This window comes from Zalophus californianus, chromosome 2 (genome assembly GCF_009762305.2).
Source record: "Zalophus californianus isolate mZalCal1 chromosome 2, mZalCal1.pri.v2, whole genome shotgun sequence".
NCBI classification, from domain to species: Eukaryota; Metazoa; Chordata; class Mammalia; order Carnivora; family Otariidae; genus Zalophus; species Zalophus californianus.
In genome coordinates, this window is record NC_045596.1 from 76,609,382 (window position 1) to 76,635,609 (window position 26,228).

A 26,228-nucleotide genomic window follows, 5' to 3' on the forward strand; every position below is an offset into this window, starting at 1 on the left:
CGACCAGTAGTTTAAATTGTAAAGAAGTTGGTGCTCGGTGTGCAAAGTTAGAATTTATTTCTCCCACATTATTCTCAGGCCTTTTGGTTTTTATTTTGTGAGCAAAAATAATAAATTTCCACACTGCAACCTTTACTTTAATTTTACTTTGCTTTGGTTTTAATCCTGAACACCTGAAGCACTTAGGTAGCAATGGTCACAAAATGAGCAGGCTTCAGGGATCCAAAATCATATAAACCAGATATTTATTCATCCCAATGATTATTTTTTTGAGTTGAAAGAAATTTTTTCTCCCAAATTTTTATTTAAATTCCAGTTAGTTAACATACACTGTAATATTAATTTCGGGTGTATGATTTAGTGATTCATCACATACATACAACACCCGGTGCTCATCACAAGTGCACTCCTTAATACCCATCACCCATTTAACCCGTCCCCTCACCCACCTCCCCTCCAGCAACCCTCAATAGTAAGAGTCTGTTTTATGGTTTGCCTCTCTTTTTTCCCCCTATGTTCATCTGTTTTGTTTCTTAAATTCCACATATGAGTGAAAGCCTATGGTATTTGTCTTTCTCTGTCTGACTTATTTCACTTAGCCTTATACTCCCTAGCTCCATCCATGTCGTTGCAAATGGCAAGATTTCATTCTTTTTTATGGCTGAGTAATAAGCAACCTGTTTTTTAAAAGCTTAACTTTTATTTATTTTAATAGTGTGATCACATAGCATTAAAGAAGTTGCATTCTTTTCTTGGCTCTTGCTTTATACTATGTTGTATTATTTGTATTTATATAAATATTATTTTTCAAACTAGATAGAATAGGCTTTGAAGGCAAGGGCTACCATATCGCACACATTTTTATATTCCTATAGCAAGTATTTCTCAGAAATTGATCGTTAATGTAGTGAAAAAAGCCTAGAAGATGACCTTGAGCTCAAGTTTCAAATCTACCACTAGTCATTGGTATGACTTAGAACAAGTTCTATTACCAGATCTGTGAGTTAGGTATCATAATATCAGCTGCCTCATAGTGTTGTAAAGAACAAATAAACTTATGTGTAAAGGGCATTTTTTAAGGATGGAAAAAATGCTTTATAAATGTTAACTATTATCATGAGGAAGAAATGGAGGATAGAGGGAGGATATAATTTCTTCAGTGAAGAGGTATCTCATCTTACACTTCGGTTTAAATGTCATCTTTCCATAATTGTCCCACTGATTGTTTTTTAGTAAAGAAAGGATCATCATCGATGTATCTCTGTAGCTATAGATTTTGAAGTGAGCTTTTAAGTAATTTGCTAAATTAAAGATTCGTGTGTGAAAGAATATGTCTTCCCAATTAAAACCAAAGTCCTTGGGATAACAGGGAGTGAAAATCTATTTGTTTCTGGTGTAGGCTTCTGCAATTTTTTCAGAAGATAGCTGCCTAATGAATTGAAAAGAAAAGTGCTTTTAGCATTAGGTCATGATAGAGGTGTCAGAACAGTGGTATTCAGGACAAGAGGATTCTACAGAGGAAAGGAAATATGACATAATCCATCACATGGTGAGGAGTACAGGTGCAGGTCTGGAAAATACATTTTCCCATCCTTCGCTTACTCGGCAGGAAATGCAAATATTTAAGAAAATAACATTGAATGTTTATAATTCTTCAGCTGAGATGGAAAGTTGCAGGAAAGTAGATTAAAAGAGTGAGCATGAACAAAAAAAAAAAAAAAAATGGTTTCCAAAGAGTTTCCATGTTTAATCAGGCACTAAAGATAAGTAATGTTAATATTTGGGGTTTTCTTGTACAACTATTTCAGTTACTAGAATATTTAAGCAGGCTGTCCTTATTCCCCCAATGAAAATTAAGTTTCCCTTTCTTTAAACCACTTTAACATTTTAAGCTTTTTGTGTGGTACTTACCATAATGTGCTTTATGTTATAGCAAGTAGTTCTTGACTAATCTTCACTACTGAGTTGTAAGCAGCTTGAGGCAGGAGCCCAAGTCTTACCTTTATATTCCTTACAGATTCCTTTAGGATCTTCAAATTAATGCATAATGATTTTGAGTAAAACAGAATTCAAAAAAAGATTCCTGTAATAATATTGTGGAAATGAAACAAAGCCTTATGTTATCTCAGCAATGAGAAATCCATCAAGGTTACTGGCATCTCAGCTCTATTATAAGGACACAGGTGTTAAACATGAGCAGCTACCATCATCCGTTAATCACCACACCATTCTGGTATCTCTATTTTAGGAAGCAGAGATTGATAATATTGGAGTTAGATGCCATTTTGGATTCTTTTCCCTTTCTCATAAATGGGGCCTGGAATATGATGACATAAAACTTCCGGATGTACTTTCGTCCTGTTTAACCTGCAATGAAACACTCAGTTGGCATGGAACCCACTGTTAATAAGTCAATGGCCCACAATGTAGCTGCTTATCCAAACATGACTTCAAGAGCAAAGACTAGTTAAAATTTTTAAGTATATCCATCACCTAGTCAGATGGATTGAAAATTTCAAACCTTCAATTGTTATTCTGTTGGAAAGTGATTTTAGGTTTTGTTGATGAGTATTTTCTAGATACTTTTAACCTAATAGTTAAAAACCACCCAAAGGACAATGATTGTATGTTTTAGTAGTTGGGAAAAAAAAAAAAAAAAGCAGGGATTTTTTTAAAAGCTAAATAGTTTGGGTTACTATGCAACATTTCATTGGTATTGCTACAGGCTATAATCATAGTCTTTTAATGGTTCTCCTTTTAAAAATGAATTCATAATGCTTTGTAACATTAGAATTATTAGAAACATGTATATAATGGCAATGATAATGCTAATATACATTTAAATAGAGCTTTATGGTTCACAAAGCTGTAACAGCAATGCTAGAACACTTTTCTAACAGCAAAGCAATAGGTCCCCAACTGGGGAAGTCCCTTGAGTGTTATAAAGAAGTCCAAGGGGATCCAGGAGGCCATAGTGGCTGTTTGAAAGAAGAGAATAGCAAAAATCAAAGTAGGTTTTTAGAGGAGGCTTCAGGGTCACTGCTATCTCTCTGTTACTAAAGGTTTATACCCAGGAGGCTAAAAGTAAGTATGAAAGTTGGTGATTAAGGGTAACAGAATATGCCACCCCAAAATATGCTACTTTGGAATATTGATGATTTTGAGCTGAAAGCACTTGAAAAACAGCAAATGCAAGAAGAAGCTTTCTCTAAACAACCCTTGTTTACCTAAACATAAATCCTTTAAAAGGAACTCAAGTGTCATAAATGCCCTCCCTGGGAGTGTCATCAACAGGGAATGACTCTCATCACAGGAGAAGAGACTAGAAGTGAGCACCACATCCAGACAAACTTTGTCACAAAACATCACACCTCTCATGTAGTCTACCAAAGGCCATTCATCTTTCATAATATGATTTACTCTCCCCTAAGAGGCCTACTTCCCCTCCCCACTTTCCAAATTAGATGGCTTTTAATCCTGAATTCTAAAGCCACCTCTTTGAGTTACTCATTTTTCCCAGGGTATCTCCCATGCATACATGAGGTATACATGTTGATAAAAAATTTTACATATAAATACTGATAGTTAGAGGAAGTAGAATCAGCAGCATGAGGGAATAGGAGGTCCTCTCATAGAAACAACAATTTGGCAGCCATCCATGCACAAAATACCTTTGTGAGAACTTTGGGATCCTAGTTGTGAAATTCTGGCAGAGTCTAAGACTGAATAAGAATGCTTTCAAGAGGCACACCTGGGTGGCAACTCTTGATTTCAGCTCAGGTCATGATCTCAGGGCCTTGAAATCAAGCCCCACATCGGGCTCCACACTGGGCATGGAGCCTGCTTAAGATTCTCTCTCTCTCTCTCTTTCTCTCTCTCTCCTTCTACACCTCCCTGCCCCCCCTTAAAAAAATAAAAAAATTAAAAATTGAAAAAAGAATGCATTTAAGAGACAGGGCTATATCTCAGTGCTTGGTCAACCAACTGTTGTCCTGTCTGCATTCCTGAAAGCAGCCTATCCCCTGAAGACTTGACTCCAGTACTATGAAGGTACAAGACAAAGATGCTCATTCTCACCACTTCCATTCAACATAGTACTGGAAGTCCCAGCCAGAGCAATTAGACAGGAAAAAGAAATAAAAATAACCACATCAGAAAGGAAGAAGTCAAATTATCTCTATTTACAGATGATAAGATCATATGTTAGAAAATCTTAAAGACTAAACATAAAAAAAGCCTGTTGGAACTAATGAATGGACTCAGTAAAGTTGCAGAATACAAAATCAGCATACAAAAATCAGTGGCATTTCTATACACAAACAATGAACTCTCTGAAAAGGAATTTTTCTCTTTCCCCTCATCAGATTTACCAGGAAATTAATTTCCCCACAAATAAATAAATAAATAAACTAGCTAACTAACTGAATATTTGATTTAATTATTAGTTCTGTTTATTTTTATGAATCATTAAATTCTATATTTATATGTAATATTTTTTAAAGGTTTATTAATTTGAGAGGGAGAGAGCAGGTGCACACGTGAGTGGGGGGAGGGGCAGAGGGAGAGAATCCTCAAGCAGACTTCCCGCTGATCAGGGAGCCCCATGCAGGCCTGAAACTTATGATCCATGAGATCACAACCTGAGCCAAAACCAAGAATTGGGCGCTCAACTGACTGAGCCACCTATGCGCTCCTGTATAACATTTTTTAAATTAATTTTATTAAGATTGTGTTTTATTTTTGATACATTTGTAATTTCGGGGAGAAGAAGTCACACTTATAAATAAAAGATAATCACTAAAAGGTAAACAACTCAGAACAAAGTTATGTTCCCTAAATAATGATAGACAAGATTGTATAATTATTTGTTCCTCATTGCAATGCCCACCAAAGGGGTTTCATCTAAGTCCAGCTGCAAAATTTCCATAGACCACACTTGGCAACAGATTACCTTAGAATAACATAAATTAGGAAATACATCTTGCCAGCAGGGTAGTGTTGATTATTTTTCTTCAGTGTGACTTGGACTTGCAGCATTCATTTGGAACATAGGTCACATGCAAGGAGATCATACCTTATATGGGGTGGGTACAAAAGCCTACCTGGCTTAGAAGCCTAGTGACCTAAAGGAGCTAGTATCACTTGTAACAACTTCAAAAGTGTAACTTCCAGGTCCCCAAAGAGAAAGCTCCAATTATAGGAATGACTGCACTCAGAGAAGCTCAAAGACATGGCTTCTTTTCGTACATTTATTGTTCTCCCAGGCCAGTGACATTTACTACTCAAGGGCCATTTTACCATAAGCTATGTTGCCTGGAAACATACTTAACATTCTAACTTTATCACCTTTCCAGGAGAACAGAGCTGTAAATTAACCAAAAGCCAAAATCTCATTCAGAATAGGTATTTAAAAAGATAAGTCCTATGATGTTTTATCCAATTAAATAGACACAAACGTAGTATGTTTTATCCTATCTGTATAACTTAAAATTCCAAACTCAAATCCTATTTTCTTCTTGTGTTCTCCATTTTTTACAGGTAAAATATGGAAATTATGCTTTTGTATGGGATGCAGCCGTATTGGAATATGTGGCTATCAATGACCCAGATTGTTCATTTTATACCATCGGGAACACGGTTGCTGATCGGGGATATGGAATTGCACTGCAACATGGAAGTCCTTACAGGGATGTTTTTTCACAAAGGTAAGGTTTTTGTGTGCTCCAAGTAAAGAGAGACAAAAAAACAGAAAAAGAAAATCCACTTGGTTACACATGTAGTTTTATTACATTTTGTTTTCTTTGTTTGGAAAAGCATAGTAAACAACAACAATAAAAGGTAGTTATAAATGTTATTTAATAAGACATGCATTTCCTAAAGCATGTACTATTATTTTTCCATAAAAAGGGAAAAATATTGCTGCATAGAACTGGTTTTTACTCCTTACACAAAAGTTGATACACAAAAGGAAGTAGTATGTTAATAATTTCTTTAGAACCTAATTAGCAGTTTACTTTCTGAATTTTAAATATCATAGAGTTGACAAAATTAGTTCCTTTCAAGAACACCAAAGCATAAAATAAACTTCAGGACCAAGTCAAAGTTCTGATGTACTGAGGCACATAATGACAGGAATGTTTCCATCTGAATTTTGCAAAAGAAAAGGATAAGAATTTTAGAGTCCCTCATGCGGCATCAAAGTACATGAGACTTTGTCATGGAATTAAGGGGATGGTTTTATTAAGAAATTATACCTATCCCCACATTAGAATTTTCTTATATAAGTTTTTTAAGAAAAAAGATTTTGAAATGTATACTTCAGATGAACAATGTATATGAAAGGCATGGGCCTGCGAGGCACTCCCTAAGATCACTGCATTTCATTCTATCTACTACCAAACAAGTGTGGGCCTAAGGGAGAGTAGGATCTTTCAGGTAGGCCTATATTTCACTTGACACTGATAGTGCATGTTGTTTATTTTCTAGATATTTTTCTAGCTATTTTCTAAAAGCCAATGCCAGACCTAGAGGGCAGTACCAGGTAACACTAAGGCCCCAAATTTCAAACTATTTGAGTTGCATTCCTCCAAATTTTAGGATAGCAAAAAGCCAGATATTTTGTGTTAAGCAAAACAAAAACAAAAACAAACAAAGAACAAAAACCTAAGTCAGCAGTCTGGAATTTATGTTAAAACTCTTCCGTTAGCTAACAAAAAAAAAAATCTAGGCCTCTCTCTTTATCTACAAAGTGGAAGTTAGATTAACCCCAAGGTCTTATATTAGTCAGCCCTTCTGTGTAGCAAACAACCCCAAAGCATCAGTGACTTTTTTGCTTTCGTGAAACGTAGGGCTGTGATTTGGCGGAATTGTGCTGCAAGCTGCAGGTCACCTGCACGTCTTCCTGGGCCGCTTCTCATTCCAGGGCCAGGCTGGAAAAGCGGCCCTATCTGAGACAAGCTGTTTTCATGGCAATGAGAAGTTGCAGAAGGGGATGCCAGAAACCTGCAGTATTTCCTGCGCTTCTTGCATGGATGTGGCATATGTCACATCTGCTTACAAACCACTAACAAAAGAGTCTCATGGTCAAGCCCAAATCGATGGGGTTAGGAACTGTACTTCACATAAAGGGAAGAAGAGAGTAAATAATTCTGAACAATAATACAATCTACCAGTGGTCCCTTAGGGCTCTAGAAAAATCTAAAACTGACAAAAATGAAATAAGCATAAATTGGGAAGTAAAATATTAAGGTGTAAATAATGATTAATCAATTAAAAACACACTTATTGATGGGTGGATTCTAAGGGAAACAAACTGGAAAATCAGTTATGCCATAGAGAATTTACCTGGAAGACACTTGCAGTCTAGTGGGAGATACATGGCCCACGCACGTGAAACAATGAACAATACAGATATTTCTATAAATGTGTGCTGACATTCATATATGTACAATATCAGTATGGCTTATTTATATTGCCTTAAATTGTGTAATTGAGATATTAAAAGAATTGAATACTATATGGAATAAAGAGTTAATCAAAGGAAACATGAATGAAAGCTCTCCAGAGAAGGTGAGCCCTGAATTTGACCTTGAAGGATTAGTAGAGAGTAGTTAGACCGAAAGGAAAAAATAGATAATTCTTAGAGAAACAATGAAGACAACAGGATAGAAGTAGGAGAAAGCAGAATATGTTGAAGAGCAACAAGGGTGGCAAGTTAATTTGAAAGGAAATTTGAAGTTTGGAAGTCATATTGTAGGCCACAAGCAGCCTTGAAACTTATTGTCCATTCTGGAGCCTAGGAGTAAAATGAAGAAGACAGTTTTTAAGGAAGCGTTAATCTAGTTTCGAGATAAAGATTGACGAAGACTAGAGCAAACCTGGAAGCATGAGACAAGGAAGGCTGAATTCAGAACTGGGCAACGGAGAATGAGGAAGAAGGAACGAATAGAGGATATATTTCTAGGCAAAGAGGCACACCATTGTTTTCATTAACTCAGAAGTGAGGGTGGAAGGCATAATAGAATGAAAGGGATGCCAAAGTTTATGGAGAAAGACCAGTGGAAAAGTCTAATGGATACTGAACATGAACCATGTTGTTGAAAAAAAGGATTATTTATTCCTTAGTTGTGGTTAATTGGGTTTTTCTTCACTACAGATTTTTGTTTGTTTCCAGACGCGATTTCTAGATTTTTATGCAAAAGAAGCTGATAAAATCAATATACAGACATAATAGCGATTAAAGAAATAGTTAATAAATCACACTAAGTGTTCCATTTCTTATCATCCCTATGGTGATTTACCTAAGAGAGATTGTAATTCTGAGAAAGTCCACTCCAGTGAACTGCTGAAAAATAATATTAAGCATTGAGCACTATTTTTCCTTTTATTTGCATTATGGATATAGACAATTTAAAATTGTCCCTTTCTGTAGAGTTCCTTAATAATGACATCTATATCCTGGTTCCCTGGACATCTGGAAGAAGGGAGATCCAGGAAAGAAATGTGCTCTAGCAATTGTTGATATGCAGCGCATCTCGTTATATACGTGTGCCACAGTAATCTATTATCCAAACTCTCTCCCTGAATTCAGAAAATATCCACTTTCATTTTCCTATGCTGTGGCCATTAGGGAAAAGAGATCTCTTTTTTATTAACTGATTTAAAAATTATAAAGAACCATAAATTTTAATCATTGTAGGACACCTTAGAAATTATTATAAATAACTTTATTTTTTTATTTTATTTTATTATGTTATGTTAGTCACCATATGTTACATCATTAGTTTTTGATGTAGTGTTACATGATTCATTGTTTGCCTATAACACCCAGTGCTCCATGCAATACGTGCCCTCCTTAATACCCATCACTTGGAAAACCCATCCCCCCACCCCCCTCCCCTCTAGAACCCTGTTTGTTTCTCAGAGTCCATAGTCTTTCATCATTCATCTCCCCCTCCGACTCCCCCCCTTCATTTTTCCCTTCCTACTATCTTTTTTTTAACATATAATGTATTATTTGTTTTTTTAATTTTATTTATTTTTACTTTTTTCTTTAAATTTTTATTGTTATGTTAATCACCATACATTACATCATTAGTTTTTGATGTAGTGTTCCATGATTCATTGTTTGTGCATAACACCCAGTGCTCCACGCAGAACGTGCCCTCTTTAATACCCATCACCAGGCTAACCCATCCCCCCACCCCCCTCCCCTCTAGAACCCTCAGTTTGTTTTTCAGAGTCCATTGTCTCTCATGGTTTGTCTCCCCCTCCGATTTACTCCCCTTCATTCTTCCCTCCTGCTATCTTCTTCTTTTTTTTTTTTCTTAACATATATTGCATTATTTGTTTCAGAGGTACAGATCTGTGATTCAACAGTCTTGCACAATTCACAGTGCTCACCATAGCACATACCCTCCTCAATGTCTATCACCCAGCCACCCCATCCCTCCCACCCCCCCACCACTCCAGCAACCCTCAGTTTGTTTCCTGAGATTAAGAGTCTCTTATGGTTTGTTTCCCTCTCTTTTCATCTTGTTTCATTTTTCCCTCCCTTCCCCTATGATCCTATGTCTTGTTTCTCAAATTCCTTATATCAGTAAGATCATATGATACTTGTCTTTCTCTGATTGACTTATTTCACTTAGCATAATACCCTCTAGTTCTATGCATGTTGTTGCAAATGGCAAGACTTCAGTGTTTTTTTGATGGCTGCATAATAGTCCATTGTATATACATATCACATCTTCTTTATTCATTCATCTGTTGATGGACATCTTGGCTCTTTCCATAGTTTGGGTATTGTGGACATTGCTGCTATAAACATTGGGGTGCAGTTGCCCCTTTGGATCACTACATTTGTATCTTTGGGGTAAATACCCAGTAGAGCAATTGCTGGGTCATAAGGTAGCTCTGTTTTCAACTTTTTGAGGAACCTCCATACTGTTTTCCAGAGTGGCTGCACCAGCTTGCATTCCCACCAATAGTGTAGGAGGGTTCCCCTTTTCTCCACATCCTCACCAACATCTGTCGTTTCCTGACTTGTTAATTTTAGCCATTCTAACTGGTGTGAGGTGGTATCTCATTGAGGTTTTGATTGGGATTTCCCTGATGCCGAGCGATGTTGAGCACTTTTTCATGTGTCTGTTGGCCATTTGGATGTCTTCTTTGAGAAAATATCTGTTCATGTCTTCTGCCCGTGTCTTGATTGGATCATTTGTTCTTTGGGTGTTGAGTTTGATAAGTTCTTTATAGATTTTGGATACTAGCCCTTTATCTGATATGTCATTTGCAAATATCTTCTCTCATTCTGTCGGTTGTCTTTTGGTTTTGTTCACTGTTTCCTTTGCTGTGCAAAAGCTTTTTATCTTGATGAAGTCCCAATAGTTCATTTTTGCCCTTGCTTCCCTTGCCTTTGGTGATGTGTTTAGGAAGAAGTTGCTGCAGCTGAGGTCAAAGAGGTTGTTGCCTGTGTTCTCCTCAAGGATTTTGATGGATTTCTGTCTCACATTAGGTCTTTCATCCATTCTGAGTCTATTTTTGTGTGTGGTGTAAGGAAATGGTCCAGTTTCATTCTTGTGCATGTGGCTGTCCAATTTTCCCAACACCATTTGTTGAAGAGACTGTCGTTTTTCCATTGGACATTCTTTCCTGCTTTGTCAAAGATTAGTTGACCATAGAGTTGAGGGTCCATTTCTGGGCTCTCTGTTCTGTTCCATTGATCTATGTGTCTGTTTTTGTGCCAGTACCATACTGTCTTGATGATGACAGCTTTGTAATAGAGCTTGAAGTCTGGAATTGTGATGCCACCAGCTTTGCTTTTCTTTTTCAACATTCCTCTGGCTATTCAGGGTCTTTTCTGGTTCCATACAAATTATAAATAACTTTAATACATCAATTTATCTTAGGCCTTTGATTACACTAGATCACTGATTGCTAGTATAATTACTTTCAATGAAAATGAAAGTATTCAGGGTTTTTTTTATTAAAGGTTTTGATTATTTATTTAGAGAGAGCAGGAATAGGAGTAGGGGCAGAGGGAGAAGTAGAGAGAGAATCTCAAGCAGACTCCATGCTGAGCACGGAGCCCGATGCAGGGCTTGATCTCACAACCCTGCGGTCATGACCTGTGCCAAAATGAAGAGTCAGATGCCTAACTGACTGAGCCACCCAGGTGCCCCCAGGGTGATTTTTATGTAGTAAATACTAATTATTTCTCAGGTGACTATATATCTATACCACAACTTACAAGACATTAAAGTACTTAAATATGTAATAAATATTAATATATAAAATAAATATTATATGCTGATACAGTAGCCACATGTATTATCTACTATCTGCCCAGTATCTTATATGCTTATATACTTTAATGACACTCCAAAGCAATCATATGAAATGTTGTACATTTACTTATTGCAGACTTGCATATTAGTGCACAACTATTATACTACAAATGCATACACTGAGTAGATGGCCTGAGCTTTGGCAAGCATTAGGTTAGGCATCAACAACATGGGCTGTAGGGATATGTTCACTTTTACACTTGTACAGGCAGGAATGACTTTAAAGACCAGTAGATATAATCATAGATTTCGGTAGAGGAATTTTGTTTCCTTGGTCTGTGTAAATCCTAGATAACTTGGCAGTAGAAGTAAATTTCTACAATCTCATCAGATAGATCAGAGTTCTAGTGTGTTGAGTAATGTTTTCAGTGAATTCTCCAACACGGTTCATCAAATGTTTATGTGGCCCTTGCCTTGTAATAGTTCTTCATATACAAAAATTATTTAGTCAAAAGTTGTTACATTAAAAACATTTAAGAGTAGAAGAGAGCTGAATTTTTCAGTGATATCATTATGCTTTTAGTAAAATAAACTCCAGTGTTAATTTTAGAATCGTAACTACTCATAAAACTAAAAATGTGATAAAAAATATTTATTAAACATTTAGTATGATATCATCTCTGTTCTTGAATCTTAGTGGATATCAGGGAATAATTAATTCGTGAGTTTAATTTTATACTTCAGTTAAAAAGTCCCTTTTTGCCTATTGACTTCTATCCCTAAACTTTAAGAATGAACGACCTAGTCACAAAAACAAGGACATATTTCAAACTGAATGAAGAATGATTTTGTTGGATTCATGATATTGGTACAGGTGCATAAATGGTATTTCAGTTTAGTCACAGATTTTCAGAATTTTTACAAATTGAATGATAAGTACTTCCTTTATTATCAAGGATGGAACTAGTCCAAAGGGGTAGATTACTTAGAATCACAAAAAGCAATGAAAGTGGAAAAATTTCAAGAGTCCTAATTCCATGTCCAGTTTTCTCATCATCATGCACCCTGTCTTCCCTCAACTTTCTTTTAAAAGCATATAAGAATCATATTAAACAGACTATATTGGGCACCTGGATGGCTCAGTTGGTTGAGCATTTGCCTTTGACTCAGGTCATGATCTCAGGGCCCTGGGATCGAGTCCTGAGTGGGGCTCCCTGGTTGGCGGGGAGTCTGCTTCTCCCTCTGCCCCTCCCCCACCCACTCATGCTCTCTCCTGCGTGCTCTCCCCCCTCACTCTCTCAAAAATAAATAAATAAAATCTTAAAAAAAAAAAAATCATGTTTACTGTGTGCCAGATTTTGAGTTCTTACGTTTAACAGTCTGTAAGGAAAGTACTATTATTATCCTCATTTTATAGACACAGAAACTGAGACATGATGAGGTAATTTGTCCCAGTTCACAAAACTACTGAGTATTAGAGCTGAGATTCAAATCCAGAAAGATTCCTTTAACTTGAAAGCATAGAGCCTTAATCCTTTTATTCACCAATAAGAAGGAAGTACTTTTCAACCACTTCGTTCCCTCTTCAGGAAGAGAAAAAAAGCTGATTGACCAGTTAGCCTTTCCAAAATCAGCCAGCAACTGGCTTAACCTCTACACTCAGTCAGCTGGAAGAAGCTCTCACATAGATGCTTTTAACCAGAAGTTAAATAATTGTTTTCCCATTAGACATAAAAAATGTATACAGTCCCTTGGCTCTGAGAGGAGGAGTATACATTAAGCAATATGAACTTACCCATTAAACTGGTATGGATAATAAATGCTGAAAAAATTTAGAAGAAAGGAAATCATTGCTGAGTAGAATAGAAAGATTTTAGTAGACTTGAGCTAGAAAGGTTCAAGGATAAATAGAATTTGGACATGGGGACAGGTCTGGGTAAGATACTCAGGAGAACATGAGGAAATCATCAAAATGAAAAGTCATGATGTTTTGAAGGGACAATGAGAAGGAACAATTTGGCTGAAGAGAATATTGGCGGGTGAATCCAGGTAGAGAAACTAAAATTAAATGTGACACACCAGGGTACTGATAGATGCTATTTATTAGGTAGCCACTATGCTTAACATTTGATATATTTCATGTAGTACTTGCCACAACTCTGTAAAGTGGGCATTTATTCACTGCATTTTATAAATTTGAGGAAACTGAGACTCGGAGTTAAGTATCTTACCAAAGTCACACAGTAATGACAAGTGGAGCTAAGACTCAAACCCAGGCCGGGGCTTATGTCCTCACTCAGGACCCCACACCAGCTTTGTGAGGCTCTGAGGAGAACATCTGGACACAAGAGCATTGGAGGAATCCAAGGTTTTGGATGAAACAAGACAGAGCTTAATTGAGAAAAACCATTACAAGGCTCTTGTAGTATTCCAGCTGTGAAGCAGTGAGACTATTCTCAATGAGACTGAGGAGAAATGGTTAGAAAAAGGTACCATTTGAAGAGGGATAGAGAAGACTTGGTGGCATTCAGAGGATCCAGGAAGCTTTAAGGGAAAGGATGTCCATATTCAAGTGCTCACAACAGCTTTCTCTTGCATTCTCCTTCCAACTCTCATTTTTCCTTTTTGGTCATTTATTGCAAGTGTTACATCAGCTCAATTTCACCTCCAGGAAAAACCAACTGGAAAATGATTTCTAGAAAAGTGATGATAGGGACGCCTGAGTGGCTCCATCGGTTAAGCGGCTGCCTTCGGCTCAGGTCATGATCCCAAGGTCCTGGGATTTACCCCCACATCAGGCTTCTTGCTCAGCAGGGAGCCCGCTTCTCCCTCTCCCTCTGCCTGCCGTTCCCCCTGCTTGTGCTTGCTCTCTGTCTCTCTTTCCCTCTCTTTCTGACAAATAAATAAATAAAATCTTAAAAAAAGAAAAGTGATGATGATTTTTAAAAAATGTAATTTTAAAAAAATGTAATTCACTACCCAGGGGATATTTATTTCAAATGACTTTTCAGCTTACAGACTTTTGTTCTATAGTTGCTCAAATTACATTAACATATCCCTAGTGGTATTCTTCTGTCACACATCAGGTATAATTTTAAAAATAAATAAGTAAATAAATTTTAGAAAATACATACACACACACACACACACACACACACACACACACACACCACTGAAACCAACAGGTTTCATCACATCCACATTTTCTTTTCTGGATCAAGAAAACAAGATAGTTTAGATGGTCGTGTTTATGTAAAGTAGTAAAGAAAGATGTTTCAGGAGTTGCAAAAAAAAAGCAAGAAGACATGGAAGATTCACTTTCAAATAGAGCCTGGAGTAGAATAAAATAATAATATATATGCTTGTACATATATCTTTATTTAAAATAACAACATATTTTAACCTATAAAGTGTTAAAGGAAATTATTTTCTTTCCTCATATCATATACATATATTAAATAAGGATTAGCCTCTGGAAAAAAAATTATTATAAAATAATATACTATTCCTATTTCAGAGCAGTCCCTTTTAAAACATTTGTTTTGAATTTAGAAATTTAGAATTTTGAATTTAGGGAACTTTCACAAAAGAGAAAAAATGAAGTAGCTTATTAGTCAGTCATTTTTTCTGTTTCCTGAATCCTCATGAAGCTATGTTTGTGCCTAATATTCTGTGGATTTTACCCATCACCCCGACTGCTGCTTCTAATGGAGAACCTAAGTAATTTACATTTGTTTCAGTGTTTGGCCTAATTAAATGGGGGCATAAGTTCAATTGATGATATTTCCCATATGTAAATATTTCAAAAGCATTCTTCAGGTGGGCACTATACGATTTGAGATTAGTTTCATTAATCTTGTAAAGCAGTAGCCAAATTTTAAGAAAATTGCCAGGCTTTACTCTCAAGGAGCAGACAGCATTCTCAATGCTGAACACAATCCCAACCATCAGGCAATGCAATCCCATGGAGCAGATTTTGAAGTGTTAACAAGATTCTGTCTTCCTTGTACTTACATCATACAGCATTTGGGAAATACTTCATCCAAGGTACAAGAGTACCTTTTATAAACAAGCATCTTTATTAGACTTTTCTGAAAAAAGTACTGAGGCACAAGGAAGATAAATGACTAGTGCGAAGTGCAGAGCAATATTTCAGCTGAATAATGAGTCCACGACATTAGACCAAGATGCTTGGCAAGAAGTCGGATCAGCTTTTCGTCATTTTATAAGATTTAGGCTGTTTCTAGATTTTAGTAAGTATGATTTCTTTCAAAAAGCAGTTGTTTTACAAAAAGCATAGTTATTATGGTGGTATAAAGCAGGTATGACTAAAGGCTGAGTTTTTAACAAAACATTTCAGAACTTAAAGCTACAAATGTGTATTGCACTTCAAAGTACACACACCCACACACATGCCTGAGAGTCAATTATAAGCCTCTCTCAGAAATACTATAGAATTCTATTATACTTACATCACATTTTTCTATTCAAACACTCATCTTACTCACCAGACTTAGCCCCAACATATTTTTTAAAGGGAAAGTTCGATGTGATTGAGGATAATCAGCAAATGTGGTTCTTTTTTTAATAGACCCTTAAAATATTGTAAGACTAGTAACACCATGGGAATAAGCATGTGGGCTTGCATGATAATTTTGTCGATAGAAGGAACAACCATAGAAGATGAGACAGGAATGTGACTTCGGCATGCATTTAAATGAATTCCCTAATTTTACAAATGTAAAAACTGAGAAGGCAAGTTGGGTCACCTGCCCAGAGTTGAAACTTAGGTCAACAAACAAACAACGTAGGTCAGAACATGGCCTGGGGATCACAAATCCAGGCTCCCAGTCCAGGGTTCACACCCCTACCCTGTTCTGCCATTCTCTTTGTTAAAAAAAATCAAGTTTTTATCCCTAGAATTTACTAATAAAATAAATGTTTCAGAAGCATAGTTATGTCTAATATAAAGAAGCAGGAGTATTAGTTAGCAAAAATGTTTAACAGGGTCATAAACATAACTAGAACACCTGTTTAAAAGCTGTCATTACTTTATGGACACACAGAAAAAGTAGCACAAATAATGGATAGTGTTATCCCTAACTTATAGAGAAACTATACTGTAGCCTAAAATAATAGTTAATAATCACTGAAGACTTACTGTGTGCCAGGTACTGTTCCAAATGCCCTAACTATATTAAGTCATTTAATCTTCACAATAAACTTATGAGGTAAATACTATAATTACCCTCATTTTACAGAGGAGGAAACTGAGGCAAGGAAAATATTTTCAGTTTTCCAAGGTTATAAAGCTAATAAATAGCAGACCAGGTTTGAACCCATGCTGTCCAACACGATGCTACCGGAGTTCCTACTACCAGAGCTCTAAGCATGTGCACCACCGTGCCCCGGGATAACAAGCATCCAAACGGTCTTCATGCCCGTGCAGGTAGCCACCTTCCTGCACACTAAAATGCCTATGGGTGATTTCCAGAGATATAAACGGCATGCCAACAGCGAAAGTCCTCCTCTACCATGAGGGGGCAGATCCATTTGAAACTGAAGCTGTCTTGTATCAGCTGATCAGAAGGAAACAATAAAAGTATTGAAAACAGGGACGCCTGGGTGGCTCAGTCGGTTAAGCGGCTGCCTTTGGCCCGGGTCATGATCCCAGGGTCTTGGGATCGAGTCCCGCATCAGGCTCCTTGCTCGGCGGGGAGCCTGCTTCTCCTTCTCTCTTCCTCTGCTTGTGCTCTTTTCTGTCAAACAAATAAAATCTAAAAAAAAAAAAAAAAAAAAAAGTATTGAAAACAGAGAGCTGTGAAGGATACTATAGTTATTTTCCCTCTCTTATCTCCTTTTGTTACAAACAGCTTAAGACTGTACTGGACCAAAACTTCAATTCTCCCTTCATAGAGGTTTTCATTCATCATGACTTTTTAATTGGTGGAATCCATAATCACCTCTTATCTATCTCATTTCATAGTTCTTTGAGCAGCTCAAAAAAAACTAACATTATACTTGGTCAGATTGTCTATTCACATGTCAAATACTTCCCAATATGAAATAGAACCTGCTATTTCTAAAACTAAAGTATGGGTAAGATAAAAATATACAATTTCCATATGGAATGACATTTATGAGTTCATATAGCCCAGAATGACAAGTCTAACAGAGGCATTAATGATTTTTGTCTTAATGAACATAATTTCCTGCTTTAGCACCAACTTCAAAAAGAGATGGATAGCTATACCTCAAAGTGTACATTCATTTTCTTTTTCTTAATAATCCATTTTACAACTGTCATTTTATGAAGCGATTTATGTTTGAAATAATGTTAGCAACTATTGAAAATAATTGAAATCCAACATTTTTATTTTATATATAACTGACCTCAGAGTGTGTATATAACAATTGCGCCTTCATGATATTCTTAACCAATGTTCCAGGGTCAGACATGGAGATATGATGGGAGGAGCCAGCAACCTGACAAAAATTTGATAGGCTTTCTGTTCTGATCGGTTTTCTGTCTTTTTCCAAAATAATATTCTCAATAGTTATATTTTTGTTCTTATGATTTTTATCAATTTTCTATTCCAGGGGCTTTTTTCCCATTAATTCACCAAGACATCTATAGCACTCCCCATAAAAGTAAGCACGGTCCTTCTAGGCAAACTCTCATGTTCTTTGGGCTAATCAACATGAATTTTACCAATGTGAATTTCATCTTTTCTATTTTTTTCTTTAGCAACCACAGAAATCTGCCAAACAAATTACCTCCCAACCAGAATATAATCAGTAGAATGGCAGTGAATAGTTCATTAAGGTTGATGAAATAGAAGAGTGCAAAACTTGGGGGTCCTGAATATCAGGCCAAGCTGTGTGGGTTTAGGACATGGGGAATCACTGAAGAATTTGAAAAAGACTAGTTATAATCAGTAGTATGCTTTTTGATCAGTCTGGAAAGACTGTATGCAATGAAATAAAGGAGGAATTGACTAGAAGGAAGGCTACCAGTTAGGAAGCCATTACCATATCTATAATATAAACACTGAGAAGGCAGGGGTTTTTCTCTGCTTTATTCAGAGCATCGAGAAGAAAGCCCACCACATAGTAGATGTTTGATAAGTATTAATTGAATGAATGGGTGAAGGAATCCTTTAGGAAAAGTGAAATGCCTGAAGTAGACTGAAGGCAGTGGAAATGGAAGGAAGGGGAGAGATACTGTAAAGGTAATGTTGGCCATTAACTAGACACAGAGATGGGGCAAGGGGAACCAAACATACATGAAATCCTTAGCTTTGCTGGCTCGGAAATGGGAAAATCACAGAAGAGAAGCCAGGAAAGGAAGCTGGCTTGAGAGTAAAACCAGTGGTACTAGTGAACTAATTTTGAACCTCTTTTGTCTTGACATGTTGAGTTTGAGGCACCAGAGGATGATGCATTCATATAGGGAAATGTGGAGACTATGACAGACAAATGACAATGCAGGGTGGAAACTTGAGGAAAAGGCTAGAGCGATGGATATAGACTTGGGCACATTCTCCGTGAAGATAATGAAACCCAGGGACATAGCTTATGGCAAGAGCATAGACATAAGCAAGAAGAGGTTGAGGCAAATTGCTTTCAAATGTTCCTTTTTTGTTTTCCCCTCCTTTCCATTCCACAGTCACAAACCTAATTGAATCTTAGCATATTGTGCCTAAGAACACAGTTACTCCTTTCTTTCTAAACCTACTCAAATCTTATGCATTCTGTGGGTTCCAGCTCATAATCCATCCTCAGCATAAGTCCTCCCTAGCAAATTCAGCTCTTATCAGACCCTTCATTGTGTTTCTGATTTTATCTCCTCTGTACCACGTATGTCACTTTTATTCATTTCTTGTGTCTATACCTTGGCATTTCAAATATGTTCTAAATTCTTAGCTTGAAAAGAATAGCAAAACCTCTTATTCCTCTTGTTCTTATCTTCTATGAATAGGTAATACATACTTAATAGGTATTCAATAAATTCTTGTTAAATAAATTTTGAAGGGGAAAGAATCCTATTCTCACTTGTGATTAATAAGGCAAGGAACATATTAGAGAGTAGGACTCATGTTTATTCGTTTGATCAACAGGTATTTGTTGAGCAACTACTTTGTGCTTGGTGCAATTTTGTTTTTCTAAGAAAAAAAAAAAAATAGTGAGCAAGATTGACAAGGTAATTTCTTTCCTGGAGCTTACATTATGCTGGAGAGTTGGAGAAGAAAACACAATAAATAAGACAACAAATAGGATAATTTCACATTGAAAAACATGCTATGAAGAAAACATTACTGGGACAGAGAATAAAAACAGATCGATGTTGGGATGGGTCACAGAAGATTTTTCTGAGGAAGCAACATTTGATTACAACCTTGAATGCAAAATGTGAAGGAAGAGTATTCTATGTATAAGCAACAACAAATGTAAAGGCTCTAAGTGAAAACCAGCTTGGAGTATTTAAAGAATGGCAAGGAGTCCAGCATGGCAGGCCAAACAAACAGGAGAATAGTAGGAAAGGAAATTAAAGAGTTAGGCCCAGATGTGTTGTAGAACCTAGAAAAGCATAATAAAAAAAGTATAGATTTTTTTTCCAAAAAGCAAAAGCAAGCTGTTCCAAGTTTTAAAGAGAGGAGTATTCATCACCTCTAGCTGTGAAGGTAAAGAAAGACATATGGTAGAAAGATGGAGAGCAACAGAGGCAGTGAGCAAGAGTAAATGTAGGAAGATCAGTTAGGAAGCTAGCGCGGTCATCCAGGAGAGAGGCAACAATGGCTAGGTGTAGGGTGGTATAATTAAGATGCTGAAAAGGGACAGGTTCCAGTCTATAATAGCTATAAAACTGATAGGACTGGCAAATGATATGGATGTGATGGGTGAGGTAAACAGAGGAATCAAGATAACTTTTTCTTCTGAACAAATAAGTGTTTGGTAGCTGGTTCCATTACCTGAGTTGGTCAAGCATGTGCCAGAAGCAGGTTATGAGCCAGGGGAATTAAGACCTTGGCCTTGGGTTTGGTAAACTTGACATTTTTATTAGACAGGAACTTAAATATATAAATGTGAAATTTAGGAGAGAACACAAAATAATAAGAATTACAATTTGATGGGTAGAAGCTACTAGTTATAAAAGACTTGTGCACTGGTTGAAGGACTCTGACCAAAGACCAAGTTCCTCCTCATCTCCACCCATCCATCCTTGGTGAGTGAGATAGAACTGTCCTCAGACTGACCTGCCTTATGACAGAGGATGCTTATAGCAGCAACAGGGGTGACATGCTCCTCGGTTTCCATTCAGGGGAAAAAAATGAGAACTCTCTCCTCTCAAGCATGAATATAAATCTATCCCTTCAGCTTAATTAGTTCATTGTAGGTCATGTGTTTACCCCTGGACTAAGCAGATCCCCCGAGAATATACACTTACAGCTTAGACTGTCAACGGGATGGAAGAGACATTGAAGAGTCGACTATAATGTCCCTTACAACAAATCTGAAGAAAGAATTAATAGGTATTAGAGAATATAAGGAACAAAGGAGAATGAATTAATAATACCCATAATAATACAATCATTTATTGCACATTTATTTGTGTTACTCCTCTAAAGGTTTTCCATGGACTAACTCCTTTGATCCTCACAACACCCCAAGAGAAAGCTGCTATTAAGTAAACTGCTAAAGTTACAGTTAATAAACGGCTAAAGTGGGATTTCAACCCTCACTCCAGAGGTCACACTCTGAACCAATACACTGTGATTAAAGGGGGAAAACTGAAAGAGAGATGATAGCAAATACTCAGTTGGAAAATTGTAACCAGGAACTTGGCACGCACTGAATTTGTAGTGACGTCAAGAGGATTATCTGAAAACTGTTGAAAGTATGAGACAGGAGAGTGAGTTAGTTGGGGGAGAGAGATACAGATGGAGGATTTATCATTACAAAGCAACAAGGGGTGGGGGGAGTCAAGGGAAAATATATGCAGTGAAAAGACAGCCCAGCATCAAGGACTGATATTAGAGGAAAAACAGGAAGAACCACTAGGAAAGAAGAGACTGGAAAAGTGAGCAATAAGTAATGACAGTAAATTACACAATTTCTATATCCTCAAGATCTAGAGCAATCCTTGCCACGGAGTTGGTGCTTGATAGCTATTTCTCTTTTTGTTGTTGTTGTTTTCTGTTTTTTGTGATAGCGATTTCTTAAAAGAATTCATGAACTCAACTATACTGTCGCTTACTCTACATTGGTGCTTCTCAAACTTGAGCGGCCATTAGCATCACCTGGCAGGACTGCTAAAATACAGATCGCTAGGCCCCAGCCCCAGAGAGTTGCTGATGATGTGAACGTAATCTGCATTTCTAACAAGTTCTAGATGAGGCTGGATGCTGCCGGATTGGACGCCACACTTGGAGAACTGCTGCTCTAACACGTGGTTGTGACTTCCTTACTGTTTACTCTTCTCATGCTCTCGCTAGCGTCCGTTTTCTGCTTCTTGCCCATGTCTTCAATATTTTGATCTTCACCTTCCATCATGTACAGATCATTCCCAACCTATATTACCTCATTTAATTCTTGCAAAACATCATTAAAGGAAAGATTCTTGTGCCTCTTCTATAGATGAAGAAATGAAGGTTTGGAGAGCATAAGGAAAAAAACACTTTAGTGTTGATTCTATAAACCTAAATTATACAGGGCTAAGCAGTTAAAGTTATTAGGTCCTTTTGCACTTCTTCTTCAATTCCACTTGTTTGATTTCTTCGGCCTCATCAACCAAGAGGTCTTCTTCAACAACCAACAGCACTTTTAATAACTGCTACATTGACCATTATCAAACTATCTTTTGAATCCTTTTGTGGTGGTAGTTGTGGGTTTTTTTGTCTCTCTTAGAATCCTTGCAATTAATCAGTTGGTTTTTCCATAACCTGATCGAGTCTCACACAGTGCTTTGCCTACAAGGACTTCAAAAAGTGGTATTAACTGGTGTATTGAATAGAATTCTTCCAGATTGCTACCTACACCTACCTTCTATTTGGCCGTTATCCCTATTCCAGTAAAATATCATATTTCTTTTATTTTATCAGCAAAATAATCCCTTGAAAGTAGAAACTTGGTCTCTCGTCACTAAAACTTCTCTGGTTGTCATGGAGGGCAAAGAAAAATTTACTAATAAAATAAATTGTTTATTGTTTTGGTTTGGTTTTGCTTAAAGAAGGAATCAAGTTTCCTCCTATATTCTCAAGAATATAGCTGTATTCTTAGTGGTATTCTTTCCCTCTACATTACATTATAAACTCTATAGGACCTTTGTTAACTTAAAATCAGAGAACCATGGATTCTTGGAACTCAGTGACAATTTGTCATTTGTTTCCTAGCCGTCCTTATCCAGGTCACTGTGAGGAAACACGGTGCCTGAGAGGAGAGCTGAATGAGCTCTAATCATGTAGTTACACCCTGGCAGAGTTTAGATTACAGAAAAGTCCAGATTTCCCTACTATCAATCTTGTGTACTTCCTACTATCCAATAAACTAGTAACTCTAAAATCCTAGTCCAGCTCCTAAATTCTAAGATGTCCAAACTTGAAGTAGATATGTGAATTTTTTTTTTTGAGAGACCAGGTATCTTTTTTTTTTTTTTTAATTTTACTTATTTATTTGAGAGAGAGAGAAAGAGCATGAGCAGGGGGAGGGGCAGAGGCGGAGGGAGAAGCAGACCCCACTGAGCAAAGATACACCCCCTATGCTGCCCGGACGTGGGAGTCGATCCCAGGACCCTGGGATCATGACCTGAGCCGAAGGCAGACGCTTAGCAAACTGAGCCACCCAGGGGCCCAATGTGTGAATTTTGAATCAGACATTATGAAGACAAAAAGAAAAACAGAAGAGATTAAAAAAAAAAAAAGGCCCCTATGAGACGCTCCTTGTCCGGCATCTCCCTACCCCTCCCCGTTTTGTCACTCTTCCCCACTAACTGCATCCCAAGGCGGTGGTCTCTTCCTGGTGCCTGCTTCTGCCTCAGGGCCTTTGTGCCCGCATTCCCTTTTCCTCTGGCTAACTCCGGCTCGACCTCCCGCCTCAGTCTAAATAACCTTCCGTAAGGTGAAATCCAGCCCTGTTATTGGCAGCTGCCAATGCCTTGCCACAGATACCAGCTCCAAGAAGATGTTCACCAGCCTGTTGTGAAGTGAGAAAAGAAATAAAGAAAATAAGGACAATGTAGTCAGATGTTAACTCAGTGAATTCAGTTCAAAGAACTATATTTTGTTCTGACTTGGTATCCATCTTCTTATATTCGGAGAATTAAATATCTTTTCATTCAGGAAATTAGCACAGATTACTTAATGTCCTTCCTTCCTGAAACAAAAATTGGGCCACCTTGATCAAAACCCCTAAATACGTTTTTCTCTTCCTGAATTCTGAAAGTCTTGGAATTGCATATCCCTTATTCAGAATTACTGTGGCGGAGTGACGAAGGTGAGAAGGAACCGAGGAACATGAGTATGTAAGCAACTTGGTGGTGAAGACCCTCTGCCTTTCTTCCTTCTTTAAGCAACTCAGGGCTTGGTGTAGGGTTTGAAACACAGGAGTTTCTAAGCTGATGCCCCTGACTCTGCTCTCATATTCCTTACATTAAAAAAAATAAGTCCTTTGGGATAATTTATGCAAAATTCTATGTTCTACTTTAAGAACTTTTTTGACCTGTGCATGTAGAAAAATGTAAAAAATAAATGAGAAAGTGGCATGTTCAAAGAGAAGCTTTTAAACAAATGTTCAAGCAAAGTGTTTCTGTGTTATCATTGATTAAAATAAAAAGGAACAAACCGAAAGCTTTAAAAGGAGTCGTCCCTTGAAACCTTTTATATACATACTGCAAAAAAATTCTATTCTGAAACAAAGGCGGGTCGAACCCGCTTACTCATTACAAAAATGGTCAGACCCTGTGTCTTATTCAGACGGGAAGGTGACCATTTGAGGTCTCAAATAGCCATTGTGACCACCATCTGTAAAATCATTTCTCTGAAAACTGGCTACCTCTAGGACACAGATTCTGCGTAATCTCACAAAAGATGGTAGACAAATCCCTTTAGGAAAGATTTAAATAACGAGCCGTTGCATACCACTTTTAGAGTTTCTCACATGCTTTGCCAACACTCAAAATCTATCTTAACAACCAATTGATGTGTTCCCACAGGTTAGAAGATTCCTTTTCTTCTCCACCAAAAATGATCTTATGCGTACGACCAGTTTTGCAAGTAGCACAAGGGATTCATTCTTTTGATAACACGGGATTTCAAATTCAGAACTGTTGAATTGCACAGGAATTGTTCCAAAAGAATTTGGTCACTTGGTGCAGCTTATACTGTACACAACAGATAGACTCCACAATGAAACACCTGGTAAAGGGCATATTTGAATTCGTAAGCTTTCCTTTCTTCTGTAGTTTTACCCTTTGGAAATCCATGCAACTGCTCTTAGGCAGAACATGTAATGTGGGGCCTTACATTACCTCAATATTCCTGTTTGTATGCCTGTTTTGATACAGTCACACTACAGGGCTACTATGAAAAATAAGTTTAGAAATGCAATAAAAATTTTGTAGTCAACTAAAAGCAAAACTTATACTGAAATCAGTGTAATCAACCAGATAGAGTATACCTACTATGTTTCAAGTTAATGTAAATTAATTTCAAAAGGGAAGGAAACAACACATGAGACAATACTTCATCTCACTCAACAAGTATTTATTTACCACCTACTATGTGCCAGACAGTCTGTCAGACAGTGGCTTTAGAGCAGTAAACTACACACAACCCCAGCCTTCACGCCGCTTAGTCTCTAGGAGGGAAGGTAAATGAATGAATAGGCAATGTTCTATTCAGTGCAAGATGTGTTCTGGGAACACAGGGAATCAGCGTAGAACTCATACGGAAAGTATCGGGAAGGCTTCGTGTGGAATGGAACTGAACAATTTAGAGAGCAGTCGAAGTTGGTTGATGTTATGGGCCGAACTGTGTCCCCCAAAATTCATATGCAGCAGTTCGAACCCCCAGTACCTCCAAATGTGGATTGGAGATAGGGTCTTTAACAAAGTAATTAAGAGGTCACTAGGGCCAGCCCAATTCAATCTGATTCATGTCCTCATAAGATGAGAAAATAGGACTCAGACACACACAAGAGAGACCATGTGAGGACACATCTACAGTCCAAGGAGAGAGGGGTCTTGGAAGAAATCAGCCCTGCCCTACCCACTGCTTGATCCAGGATTTCTAGCCCTCAGAACTGTGAGAAAATAAATTCCTGTTGTTTAAGCCATCCAGTCCGTGGTTCTTTGTTATGGCAGCCCTCGCAGACTCGTTCAGTTGATAAAGGACTTTCTAAACAGAAGGAACAGGAGGAGAAGGCACCCTGCGGCTTGGAGTATGAAGCAGGGAGCGGCAGCAAAGGACCCTAAGGAGAGCACAGGGTCCTGCAGTCCCCTGGCCTCCTCCCTGCGGGCCAGGGTACCAGGTCCTGGCATTCACACTTGACCCGAGGGTGAGAGGGCACTGTCAGAGGCTTTTAAGTGAGATTACATAGTAATAGCTTACATTATAGAAAGTTGACTCTGCCTGCAGTGTTGATTATCAATTATCTTAAAGCAAGACTCTAGTAGCTGAGAGACCAACCAGAAATTTATGGCAATAATTCAGATGAGAGATGACAGCAACCTATAATACAATGGAAATGAGGGGGGAAAAAGTAAACTTGAGACACAAAAGAACAATGTAATACAAAATAAACAAAAAAAGCTATAGAACAGAAGATGAAAACAAAGTTGTTCAAGCCATCTCTGAGCCTCCCCCACACTGTCACATTTCCACCCCAGTGGTTAGTCTTCTCAAAGTAGTCACATTTATAATGGCAGAAAAAGCAAACTCCATTTTC

The 26,228-nt window shown here is 37.5% G+C and overlaps 1 protein-coding gene across 5 annotated transcripts in view; it reads left to right on the top strand.

Annotated features, from left to right (window-relative positions):
• The window catches only part of GRID2 (glutamate ionotropic receptor delta type subunit 2), a 1,431,476-nt gene that overhangs the window by 1,278,858 nt on the left and 126,390 nt on the right, over positions 1-26,228 (top strand). For all 5 annotated transcript variants that reach the window (XM_027599851.1, XM_027599852.1, XM_027599850.1 and 2 more), the window contains exon 14: positions 5,539-5,705. In XM_027599851.1, the coding sequence (XP_027455652.1) occupies positions 5,539-5,705 (167 nt within the window). The remainder of the gene's footprint in view (positions 1-5,538; positions 5,706-26,228) is intronic.